The following is a 13,468-nucleotide window of genomic DNA, read 5'->3' on the forward strand; positions in this document are numbered from 1 at the left end:
GCGGCGGGTAGAGATGAGGCAAATCTACGGACTCATCAGTGAAGTCTGGAGGGAAGATTTTGCCTTAGCCACCTGGGGTTAGGGAAGGAAAACGAAAGAAACCATACTTTGCTTTGGCCATAAAATAAAATATCTCTATCTTGACCACTTTGTGAAAGAAATTATGCACCATCGTCATTATTAAAAAAAACTATGTATCAACTTGCCGAACTGGCCAGTTTGTTAGCTGGGATTACACTCAACTCTAACTAGGCTGGTGTTTTTTGTCGGACAATTTCCGAACTATCCAAAGTAAAAAATATGGAGCGGATTTGAGAACCACTCTGAATACTCTTGAGTACGCCCGGAAGGGAAGCATACGCGTGGCATACCATGACAAATGCAGTGACATGATATAACTGTTGAGCACGGTTGTCGTTACATGTTATATCTGGCGGCTAAGATCTCTTATATTTACTTCCTAGCTTAGCGATATCTAGATCATTTCCCTGTATAGCGGATACGGTTAAGATCTCACAGCCCTTGTACTGACATATGTGCCTAGTGCATGATCAATGAGATTTATCAATGCACACAATCAATTCTACATGGTATCAGATATCGTCCGGATCCTCTCCTAAACGCTTCCGCCTACCCTAGCCGCCGCCTCGGGCCGCCGCCGCTCCCTCCTCCCCACGTCGCGCCTCTCCTCCTACCCGCAGCCGCGCCTCCCCCCCCTGCCGCGCCGCCTCTCCCGCCGCGCCGCTCCTCCCGCTGCGCCGTCTCTCCCGCCACATCGCACCACCTAACCCTAGCCGCCGCCTCTCCTCCTCATCCCCGCGCCGCCGCCATGTCGTCCAATGCCTCCACCTAATCCAACCCCTTCGCCGAGCCGGACCCCGCTGACATCCACGACATCAATATCCATGAACGTGTCCCCGTCGTTCTCAATGCCACCGACTCCACGTACTTCGCGTGGAAGACATACTTTTCAATGCTCTTTCACGAGAAAAATCTCATGGATCATGTCGACGGCACCATCGACTCCCGTGCCATGGTGGGTGATTCTGAGTGGACCGCGATCGACTCCACGCTCATCCGGTGGTTCTTCACCACCATCTCCAAGGACCTGTTTCACACGATCGTGAGCGATGGTGATGACACCCACGCCATGTGGGTGAAGCTCAGCGGCCTCTCCACTGACAACAAGCTTCAGCGTCGCGTTTTTCTGTCGGAGGAATTTTTTGACTGTCATCAGGATGACCAGTCTATCGATGACTACTACCGCCGCCTAAAGACGTTGGCGGATGAACTCCGTGACATTGGCGCCAAGGTTGATGACGACCTCCTTCTCAGCACGCACACTGTCAGCCTCAACGAGGACTTTGGTAACGCCGCCTCCCACCTCACCTTGATGCCGGAGCCCTCCTTCCCCAAGTTTGTGGTGTACTTGCAGTTGGAGGAGCACCGGATGAAGGGGGTGAAGAAGCGTGTGCAGTGATAACCCACAAGTATAGGGGATCGCAACAGTTTTTGAGGGTAGAGTATTCAACCCAAATTTATTGATTCGACACAAGGGGAGCCAAAGAATATTCTCAAGTATTAGCAGCTGAGTTGTCAATTCAACCACATCTGAATAACTTAATATCTATAGTAAAGTGTTTAGTAGCAAAGCAATATGATAGTAGTGGTAACAGTGGTAAAAGGTGACGGTAGAAAAAGTAATATTGTTGGTGTTTTGTAATGATGATAACAATAGCAACGGAAAAGTAAATAAGCGAAGAACAATATATGGAAAGCTCGTAGGCAATGGATCGGTGATGGAGAATTATGCCGGATGCGGTTCATCATGTAACAGTCATAACCTAGGGTGACACAAAACTAGCTCCAATTCATCAATGTAATGTAGGCATGTATTCCAAATATAGTCATACGTGCTTATGGAAAAGAACTTGCATGACATCTTTTGTCCTACCCTCCCATGGCAGCGGGGTCCTAGCGAAAACTAAGGGATATTAAGGCCTCCTTTTAATAAAGTACCGGAACAAAGCATTAACACATAGTGAATACATGAACTCCTCAAACTACGGTCATCACCGGTAAGTATCCCGATTATTGTCACTTCGAGGTTAACGGATCATAACACATAATAGGTGACTATAGACTTGCAAGATAGGATCAAGAAATCTCATATATTGATGAAAACATAATAGGTTCATATCTGAAATCATGGCACTCGGGCCCTAGTGACAAGCATTAAGCATAGCAAAGTCATAGCAACATGAACCTCAGAACATAGTGGATACTAGGGATCGAACCCTAACAAAACTAACTCAATTACATGATAAATCTCATCCAACCCATCACCTTCCAGCAAGTGTACTGAGGGAGTCCTGAATTAGGGGGTCTTCGGACAGCCGGACTATCTCTGTTGGCCGGACTGTTAGACTATGAAGATACTAGATTGAAGACTTCGTCTCGTGTCCGAGTGGGACTCTACTTGGCGTGGAAGGCAAGCTAGGCAATACATATATGGATATTTCCTCCTTTGTAACCGACCTTGTGTAACCCTAACCCTCTCTGGTGTCTATATAAACCGAAGGGTTTTTAGTCCGTAGGACAACAATCACAACATACAATCATACCATAGGCTAGCTTCTAGGGTTTAGCCTCTCTGATCTCGTGGTAGATCTACTCTTGTACTACCCATATCATCAATATTAATCAAGCAGGACGTAGGGTTTTACCTCCATCAAGAGGGCCCGAACCTGGGTAAAACATCGTGTCCCCTGCCTCCTGTTACCATCCGGCCTAGACGCACAGTTCGGGACCCCCTACCCGAGATCCGCCGGTTTTGACACTGACATTGGTGCTTTAATTGAGAGTTCCTCTATGTCGTCGCCGTTAGGCTTGATGGCTCCTACTATCGTCGATAGCGATGCGGTCCAGGGTGAGACTTTTCTCCCCAGACAGATCTTCGTATTCGGCGGCTTTGCACTGCGGGCTAATTCGTTTGGCCATCTGGAGCAGATTGAAAGCTACGCCCCTGGCCATCAGGTCAGATTTGGAAGTTTGAACTACACGGCTGACATCCGCGGAGACTTGATCTTCAACGGATTCGAGCCACAGCCGGGCGCGCCGCACTGTTGCGATGGGTATGACCTAGCTCTGCCGCCAAACAGTACCCCAGAGGCCGCGCCCGCATCAGCTCCAACCCTTAGCTCGGAGCCAACTGCGCCAATCGAGGACAGATGGTTAGACACCGCCTCAGGGGCTGCAGTCTCAAGGGTGATCGAGCCAAACACCAGCATAATCCTCTGCGTAGCCCGTGACTCCAAGGTGTCGGACTCTTTTTCTGACTCTGAACCATCCGCGCCCCTGCCAATCGAATCCGATTGGGCGCCGATCATGGAATTCACCGTCGCGGATATCTTTCAACACTCGCCCTTCGGCGACATTCTGAATTCACTAAGGTCTCTCTCTTTGTCAGGAGAGCCCTGGCCGGATTATGGCCAACAGGATTGGGATGCGGACGACGAAGAAATTCGACGCCCACCCACCACTCACTTCATAGCCACTGTCGATGATTTAACCGACATGCTCGACTTCGACTCCGAAGACATCGAGGGTATGAACAATAATGTAGGAGACGAACATGAGTCAGCACCTATAGGGCACTGGAAAGCCACCTCGTCATATGACATCTACATGGTGGATACACCCAACAAAGGCAATGGCGACGAGATAGCGGAGGATGACCCCTCCAAGAAGAAACCCAAGCGCCAACGTCAGCGGCGCCGCTCTAAGTCCTACCAAAGCAAAAGTGGTGATACCGGCACATAAGATAATAACACTCCGGATAGTGCCGAAGACAACAACAATACCCTCCAGCAAGATTTAGAGCAGGAGGATGAAGGAGCCAGCTCTCCTGAGAGAGTGGCAGACGGAGAGGAGGAGGATGACAATCACAGGCCCCCCTCCGAAGACGAGGCAAGCCTCAGCGACGATGAATCGCCGTACCAGAGGATCCCGTCGAACAAGAGCGCTTCAAGCGCCGACTTATGGCCATGGCAAATAGCCTGAAGAAAAAGCAGCAGCAGCTTCAAGCTGATCAAGATCTGCTAGCTGACAAATGGACTGAAGTCCTCGCGGCCGAGGAATATAAACTCGAGCGTCCCTCCAAGAGTTACCCAAGGCGCAGGTTACTACCCCGACTGGAGGAAGAAGCGTATGATACGGCTGATCGGCCACCTCGTGGCCACGATAGAGAGGCATTCCAGCCAAAAGCTCAGCCTCCACCCAAACGCCATTCAAATAAAAAGGCATGGGGAGATACGCCAGACCTGCGAGATATATTGGAGGACAAGGCAAAGCATTCAAGATCGATCTACGGATCACGAGGGTGCACCACTCTGCGAGACGACAAATGTCACGCCGGATACAGTAACAGCAAATCCGGCCGGGCCGAACACAGCGGGCAAGACCCATTCGAGCTGCGTCACGATATAGCCCAATACAGAGGCGCCGCACACCCCTTATGCTTCACAGACGAAGTAATGGAACATCAATTCCCAGAAGGTTTCAAACCTGTAAATATTGAATCATACGACCGCACAACAGATCCCGCGGTATGGATTGAGGACTTCCTCCTCCACATCCACATGGCCCGCGGCGATGACTTACACGCCATCAAATACCTCCCACTAAAGCTCAAAGGACCAGCGCGGCATTGGCTTAACAGCTTGCCAGCGGACTCCATTAGCTGTTGGGAAGATCTGGAAGCCGCATTCCTCGACAACTTTCAGGGCACTTATGTGCGACCACCAGACGCCGATGACTTGAGCCACATAATTCCGCAGCCAGAAGAGTCGGCCAGGCAATTCTGGACTCGGTTCCTTACAAAGAAAAATCAAATCGTCAACTGTCCGGATGCGGAGGCCTTAGCGGCTTTCAAGCACAACATCCGAGACGAGTGGATAGCCCGGCACCTTGGTCAGGAAAAGCCGAAATCTATGGCAGCTCTCACGACGCTCATGACCCGCTTTTGCGCGGGAGAAGACAGCTGGCTGGCTCGCAGTAATAACATATGAAAGAACCATGGTACCTCAGATACCAAGGACGGCAATAGCAGGTCACGTCGCAACAAGCATAAGCGCCGCATTAACAGCGAAAATACTAAGGATACAACAGTCAATGCCGAATTCAAAGGCTCTAAACCCGGTCAGCGGCAAAAGCCATTCAAACAAAGTACGCCGGGTCCGTCCAGCTTGGACCGTATACTCGATCACTGACAAGCCAGCCAATCACACCAACAGGGATTGTTGGGTGTTCAAGCAGGCCGGCAAGTTAATTGCCGAAAACAAGGACAAGGGGCCACATAGTAATGACGAGGAGGAGCCCCGGCAGCCGCACACTGGAGGACAGAAGAGGTTTCCCCCGCAAGTGCGGACGGTGAACATGATATACGCAACCCACATCCCCAAGAGGGAGCGGAAGCGTGCGCTCAGGGACGTATATGCGTTGGAGCCAGTCGCCCCAAAGTTCAACCCTTGGTCCTCCTGTCCGATCACCTTCGATCGCAGGGACCACCCCACTAGTATTTGAAGGAAATATGCCCTAGAGGCAATAATAAAGTTATTGTTTATTTCCTTATAATCATGATAAATGTTTATTATTCATGCTAGAATTGTATTAACCGGAACATAATACATGTGCGAATACATAGACAAACAAAGTGTCACTAGTATGCCTCTACTTGACTAGCTCATTAATCAAAGATGGTTATGTTTCCTAACCATGAACAATGAGTTGTTATTTGATTAACGAGGTCACATCATTAGTTGAATGATCTGATTGACATGACCCATTCCATTAGCTTAGCACCCGATCGTTTAGTATGTTGCTATTGCTTTCTTCATGACTTATACATGTTCCTATAACTATGAGATTATGCAACTCCCGTTTACCGGAGGAACACTTTGGGTACTACCAAACGTCACAACGTAACTAGGTGATTATAAAGGAGTACTACAGGTGTCTCCAATGGTACATGTTGGGTTGGCGTATTTCAAGATTAGGTTTTGTCACTCCGATTGTCGGAGAGGTATCTCTGGGCCCCCTCGGTAATGCACATCACATAAGCCTTGCAAGCATTGCAACTAATGAGTTAGTTGCGAGATGATGTATTACAGAACGAGTAAAGAGACTTGCCGGTAACGAGATTGAACTAGGTATTGGATACCGACGATCGAATCTCGGGGAAGTAACATACCGATGACAAAGGGAACAACGTATGTTGTTATGCGGTCTGACCGATAAAGATCTTCGTAGAATATGTAGGAGCCAATATGGGCATCCAGGTCCCGCTATTAGTTATTGACCGGAGACGTGTCTCGGTCATGTCTACATTATTCTCGAACCCGTAGGGTCCGCACGCTTAAGGTTACGATGACAGTTATATTATGAGTTTATGCATTTTGATGTACCGAAGGTTGTTCGGAGTCCCGAATGTGATCATGGACATGACGAGGAGTCTCGAAATGGTCGAGACGTAAAGATTGATATATTGGAAGCCTATGTTTGGATATCGGAAGTGTTCCGGGTGAAATCGGGATTTTACCGGAATACCGGGAGGGTTACCGGAACCCCCCGGGAGCTATATGGGCCATAGTGGGCCTTAGTGGAAAAGAGAAGGGGCTGCCCTAGATGGGCTGCGCGCCTCCCCCTTCCCCTAGTCCTATTAGGACTAGGAGAGGTGGCCGGCCCCCTCCTCCTCTTTTCCCCCTCTGCGAATCCTATTCCAACTAGGATTGGGGGGGGGGGATCCTACTCCCAGAGGGAGTAGGACTCTCCTGCGCCCTCCTCCTTGGCCGGCCAGCCTCCCCCCTCTACTCCTTTATATACGGAGGCAGGTGGCACCTCTAGACACAAGTTGATCCACGTGATCTATTCCTTAGCCGTGTGCGGTGCCCCCTGCCACCATATTCCTCGATAATACTGTAGCGGAGTTTAGGCGAAGCCCTGCTGCTGTAGTGCATCAAGATCGTCACCACGCCGTCATGCTGACGGAACTCTTTCCCGACACTTTGCTGGATCGGAGTCCGGGGATCGTCATCGAGCTGAACATGTGCTCGAACTCGGAGGTGCCATAGTTTCGGTGCTTGATCGGTTGGATCGTGAAGACGTACGACTACTTCCTCTACGTCGTGTCAGCGCTTCCGCAGTCGGTCTGCGTTGGGTACGTAGACAACACTCTCCCCTCTCGTTGCTATGCATCACATGATCTTGCGTGTGCGTAGGAAAATTTTGAAATTACTACGTTCCCCAACAGTGGTATCAGAGCCAGGTTATTTATGTTGATGTTATATGCACGAGTAGAACACAAGTGAGTTGTGGACGATATAAGTCATACTGCCTGCCAGCATGTCATACTTTGGTTCAGCGACATTGTTGGACGAGACGACCCGGACCAACCTTACGCGTACGCTTATGCGAGACCGGTTCCCTCGACGTGCTTTGCACATAGATGGCTTGCGGGCGACTGTCTCTCCAACTTTAGTTGAACCAAGTATGGCTACGCCCGGTCCTTGCGAAGGCTAAAATGGAGTCTATTTGACAAACTATCGTTGTGGTTTTGATGCGTAGGTGAGATTGGTTCTTGCTTAAAGCCCATAGCAGCCACGTAAAACATGCAACAACAAAGTAGAGGACGTCTAACTTGCTTTTGCAGGGCATGTTGTGATGTGATATGGTCAAGGCATGATGCTGAATTTTATTGTATGAGATGATCATGTTTTGTAATCGAGTTATCGGCAACTGGCAGGAGCCATATGGTTGTCGCTTTATTGTATGCAATGCAATCGCGATGTAATGCTTTACTTTATTACTAAACGGTAGTGATAGTCGTGGAAGCATAAGATTGGCGAGACGACAACGATGCTACGATGGAGATCAAGGTGTCGCGCCGGTGACGATGGTGATCATAACGGTGCTTCGGAGATGGAGATCACAAGCACAAGATGATGATGGCCATATCATATCACTTATATTGATTGCATGTGATGTTTATCTTTTTATGCATCTTATCTTGCTTTGATTGACGGTAGCATTATAAGATGATCTCTCACTAAATTATCAAGAAGTGTTCTCCCTGAGTATGCACCGTTGCCAAAGTTCGTCATGCCCAGACACCACGTGATGATCGGGTGTGATAAGCTCTACGTCCATCTACAACGGGTGCAAGCCAGTTTTGCACACGCAGAATACTCAGGTTAAACTTGACGAGCCTAGCATATACAAATATGGCCTCGGAACACGGAGACCGAAAGGTCGAGCGTGAATCATATAGTAGATATGATCAACATAAAGATGTTCACCATTGAAAACTACTCCATCTCACGTGATGATCGGTTATGGTTTAGTTGATTTGGATCGCGTAATCACTTAGAAGATTAGAGGGATGTCTATCTAAGTGGGAGTTCTTAAGTAATTTGATTAATTGAACTTAAACTTATCATGAACTTAGTACCTGATAGTATCTTGCTTGTTTATGTTGATTGTAGATAGATGGCTCGTGCTGTTGTTCCGTTGAATTTTAATGCGTTCCTTGAGAAAGCAAAGTTGAAAGATGATGGTAGCAATTACACGGACTGGGTCCGTAACTTGAGGATTATCCTCATTGCTGCTCAGAAGAATTACGTCCTGGAAGCACCGCTGGGTGCCAGGCCTGCTGCTGGAGCAACACCAGATGTTATGAATGTCTGGCAGAGCAAAGCTGATGACTACTCGATAGTTCAGTGTGCCATGCTTTACGGCTTAGAATCGGGACTTCAACGACGTTTTGAACGTCATGGAGCATATGAGATGTTCCAGGAGTTGAAGTTAATATTTCAAGCAAATGCCCGGATTGAGAGATATGAAGTCTCCAATAAGTTCTATAGCTGCAAGATGGAGGAGAACAGTTCTGTCAGTGAGCATATACTCAAGTATAATAATCACTTGATTCAATTGGGAGTTAATCTTCTGGATGATTGCGTCATTGACAGAATTCTCCAATCACTGCTACCAAGCTACAAGAGCTTCGTGATGAACTATAATATGCAAGGGATGAACAAGACTATTCCCGAGCTCTTCGCAATGCTAAAAGCTGCGGAGGTAGAAATCAAGAAGGAGCATCAAGTGTTGATGGTTAACAAAACCACTGGTTTCAAGAAAAAGGGCAAAGGGAAGAAGAAGGGGAACTTCAAAAAGAACGGCAAGCAAGTTGCTGCTCAAGAGAAGAAACCCAAGTCTGGACCTAAGCCTGAAACTGAGTGCTTCTACTGCAAGCAGACTGGTCACTGGAAGCGGAACTACCCCAAGTATTTGGTGGATAAGAAGGATGGCGAGGTGAACAAAGGTATATGTGATATACATGTTATTGATGTGTACCTTACTAGAGCTCGCAGTAGCACCTGGGTATTTGATACTGGTTCTGTTGCTAATATTTGCAACTCGAAACAGGGACTACAGAATAAGCGGGCACTGGCAAAGGACGAGGTGACGATGCGCGTGGGAAACGGTTCCAAAGTCGATGTGATCGCGGTCGGCACGCTACCTCTACATCTACCTTCGGGATTAATATTAGACCTAAATAATTGTTATTTGGTGCCAGCGTTGAGCATGAACATTATATCTGGATCTTGTTTAATGCGAGACGGTTATTCATTTAAATCAGAGAATAATGGTTGTTCTATTTATATGAGTAATATCTTTTATGGTCATGCACCCTTGAAGAGTGGTCTATTCTTATTGAATCTCGATAGTAGTAATACACATATTCATAATGTTGAAGCCAAAAGATGCAGAGTTGATAATGAAAGTGCAACTTATTTGTGGCACTGTCGTTTAGGTCATATCGGTGTAAAGCGCATGAAGAAACTCCATACTGATGGACTTTTGGAACCACTTGATTATGAATCACTTGGTACTTGCGAACCGTGCCTCATGGGCAAGATGACTAAAACACCGTTCTCCGGTACCATGGAGAGAGCAACAGATTTGTTGGAAATCATACATACCGATGTATGTGGTCCGATGAATATTGAGGCTCGTGGCGGATATCGTTATTTTCTCACCTTCACAGATGATTTAAGCAGATATGGGTATATCTACTTAATGAAACATAAATCTAAAACATTTGAAAAGTTCAAAGAATTTCAGAGTGAAGTTGAAAATCATCGTAACAAGAAAATAAAGTTTCTGCGATCTGATCGTGGAGGAGAATATATGAGTTACGAGTTTGGTGTACATTTGAAAAACTGTGGAATAGTTTCGCAACTCACGCCACCCGGAACACCACAGCGTAATGGTGTGTCCGAACGTCGTAATCGTACTTTACTAGATATGGTGTGATCTATGATGTCTCTTACAGATTTACCGCTATCATTTTGGGGTTATGCTTTAGAGACGGCCGCATTCACGTTAAATAGGGCACCATCAAAATCCGTTGAGACGACGCCTTATGAACTGTGGTTTGGAAAGAAACCAAAGTTGTCGTTTCTTAAAGTTTGGGGCTGCGATGCTTATGTGAAAAAGCTTCAACCTGATAAGCTCGAACCCAAATCGGAGAAATGTGTCTTCATAGGATACCCAAAGGAGACTGTTGGGTACACCTTCTATCACAGATCCGAAGGCAAGACATTCGTTGCTAAGAATGGATCCTTTCTAGAGAAGGAGTTTCTCTCGAAAGAAGTGAGTGGGAGGAAAGTAGAACTTGACGAGGTAACTGTACCTGCTCCCTTATTGGAAAGTAGTACATCACAGAAAACTGTTTCTGCGACACCTATACCAATTAGTGAGGAAGCTAATGATGATGATCATGAAACTTCAGGACAAGATACTACTGAACCTCGTAGATCAACCAGAGCGAGATCCGCACCAGAGTGGTACGGTAATCCTGTTCTGGAAGTCATGCTACTAGATCATGATGAACCTACGAACTATGAAGAAGCGATGGTGAGCCCAGATTCTGCAAAGTGGCTTGAAGCCATGAAATCTGAGATGGGATCCATGTATGAGAACAAAGTGTGGACTTTGGTTGACTTGCCCGATGATCGGCAAGCAATTGAGAATAAATGGATCTTCAAGAAGAAGACTGACGCTGATGGTAATTTTACTGTCTACAAAGCTCGACTTGTCGCAAAAGGTTTTCGGCAAGTTCAAGGAATTGACTACGATGAGACCTTCTCACCCGTAGCGATGCTTAAGTCTGTCCGAATCATGTTAGCGATTGCCGCATTTTATGATTATGAAATTTGGCAGATGGATGTCAAAACTGCATTCCTGAGTGGATTTCTGGAAGAAGAGTTGTATATGATGCAACCGAAAGGTTTTGTCGATCCAAAGGGAGCTAACAAAGTGTGCAAGCTCCAGCGATCCATTTATGGACTGGTGCAAGCCTCTCGGAGTTGGAATAAACGTTTTGATAGTGTGATCAAAGCATTTGGTTTTATACAGACTTTCGGAGAAGCCTGTATTTACAAGAAAGTGAGTGGGAGCTCTGTAGCATTTCTGATATTATATGTGGATGACATATTGCTGATTGGAAATGATATAGAATTTCTGGATAGCATAAAGGGATACTTGAATAAAAGTTTTTCAATGAAAGACCTTGGTGAAGCTGCTTACATATTAGGCATTAAGATCTATAGAGATAGATCAAGACGCTTAATTGGACTTTCACAAAGCACATACCTTGACAAAATTTTGAAGAAGTTCAAAATGGATCAAGCAAAGAAAGGGTTCTTGCCTGTGTTACAAGGTGTGAAGTTGAGTAAGACTCAATGCCCGACCACTGCAGAAGATAGAGAGAATATGAAAGATGTTCCCTATGCATCAGCCATAGGATCTATCATGTATGCAATGCTGTGTACCAGACCTGATGTGTGCCTTGCTATAAGTTTAGCATGGAGGTACCAAAGTAATCCAGGAGTGGATCACTGGACAGTGGTCAAGAACATCCTGAAATACCTGAAAAGGACTAGGGACATGTTTCTCGTATATGGAGGTGACAAAGAGCTCACCGTAAAAGGTTACGTTGATGCAAGCTTTGACACTGATCCGGACGATTCTAAATCGCAAACCGGATACGTGTTTACATTAAACGGTGGAGCTGTCAGTTGGTGCAGTTCTAAACAAAGCGTCGTAGCGGGATCTACATGTGAAGCGGAGTACATAGCTGCTTCGGAAGCAGCAAATGAAGGAGTCTGGATGAAGGAGTTCATATCCAATCTAGGTGTCATACCTAGTGCATCGGGTCCAATTAAAATCTGTTGTGACAACACTGGTGCAATTGCCTTGGCAAAGGAATCCAGATTTCACAAAAGGACCAAACACATCAAGAGACGCTTCAATTCCATCCGGGATCTAGTCCAGGTGGGAGACATAGAGATTTGCAAGATACATACGGATCTGAATGTTGCAGACCCGTTGACTAAGCCTCTTCCACGAGCAAAACATGATCAGCACCAAAGCTCCATGGGTGTTAGAATCATTACAGTGTAATCTAGATTATTGACTCTAGTGCAAGTGGGAGACTGAAGGAAATATGCCCTAGAGGCAATAATAAAGTTATTATTTATTTCCTTATAATCATGATAAATGTTTATTATTCATGCTAGAATTGTATTAACCGGAAACATAATACATGTGTGAATACATAGACAAACAAAGTGTCACTAGTATGCCTCTACTTGACTAGCTCATTAATCAAAGATGGTTATGTTTCCTAACCATGAACAATGAGTTGTTATTTGATTAACGAGGTCACATCATTAGTTGAATGATCTGATTGACATGACCCATTCCATTAGCTTAGCACCCGATCGTTTAGTATGTTGCTATTGCTTTCTTCATGACTTATACATGTTCCTATAATTATGAGATTATGCAACTCCCGTTTACCGGAGGAACACTTTGGGTACTACCAAACGTCACAACGTAACTGGGTGATTATAAAGGAGTACTACAGGTGTCTCCAATGGTACATGTTGGGTTGGCGTATTTTGAGATTAGGTTTTTTCACTCCGATTGTCGGAGAGGTATCTCTAGGCCCCCTCGGTAATGCACATCACATAAGCCTTGCAAGCATTGCAACTAATGAGTTAGTTGCGAGATGATGTATTACAGAACGAGTAAAGAGACTTGCCGGTAACGAGATTGAACTAGGTATTGGATACCGATGATCGAATCTCGGGCAAGTAACATACCGATGACAAAGGGAACAACGTATGTTGTTATGCGGTCTGACCGATAAAGATCTTCGTAGAATATGTAGGAGCCAATATGGGCATCCAGGTCCCGCTATTAGTTATTGACCGGAGACGTGTCTCGGTCATGTCTACATTGTTCGCACGCTTAAGGTTACGATGACAGTTATATTATGAGTTTATGCATTTTGATGTACCGAAGGTTGTTCGGAGTCCCGAATGTGATCATGGACATGACGAGG

The 13,468-nt window shown here is 46.3% G+C and overlaps 1 protein-coding gene across 1 annotated transcript; it reads left to right on the top strand.

Annotated features, from left to right (window-relative positions):
- Positions 1–997: 997 nt before the first annotated feature.
- LOC147971471 (uncharacterized) lies at positions 998–1,480 on the top strand. The gene has a single exon (XM_087523982.1). It carries the CDS (start codon positions 998–1,000, stop codon positions 1,478–1,480), a length of 483 nt encoding a protein of 160 aa, XP_087380108.1.
- Positions 1,481–13,468: the final 11,988 nt, after the last annotated feature.

Source organism: Triticum urartu, chromosome 5A (assembly GCF_056163025.1).
Source record: "Triticum urartu cultivar PI428250 chromosome 5A, HENAU_Tu73, whole genome shotgun sequence".
NCBI classification, from domain to species: domain Eukaryota; kingdom Viridiplantae; phylum Streptophyta; class Magnoliopsida; order Poales; family Poaceae; genus Triticum; species Triticum urartu.

What these genes read in the sequence shown, in the direction of transcription:
- LOC147971471 (XM_087523982.1), top strand. Translation starts at nt 998, where the DNA reads ATGGATCATGTCGACGGCACCATCGACTCCCGTGCCATGGTGGGTGAT.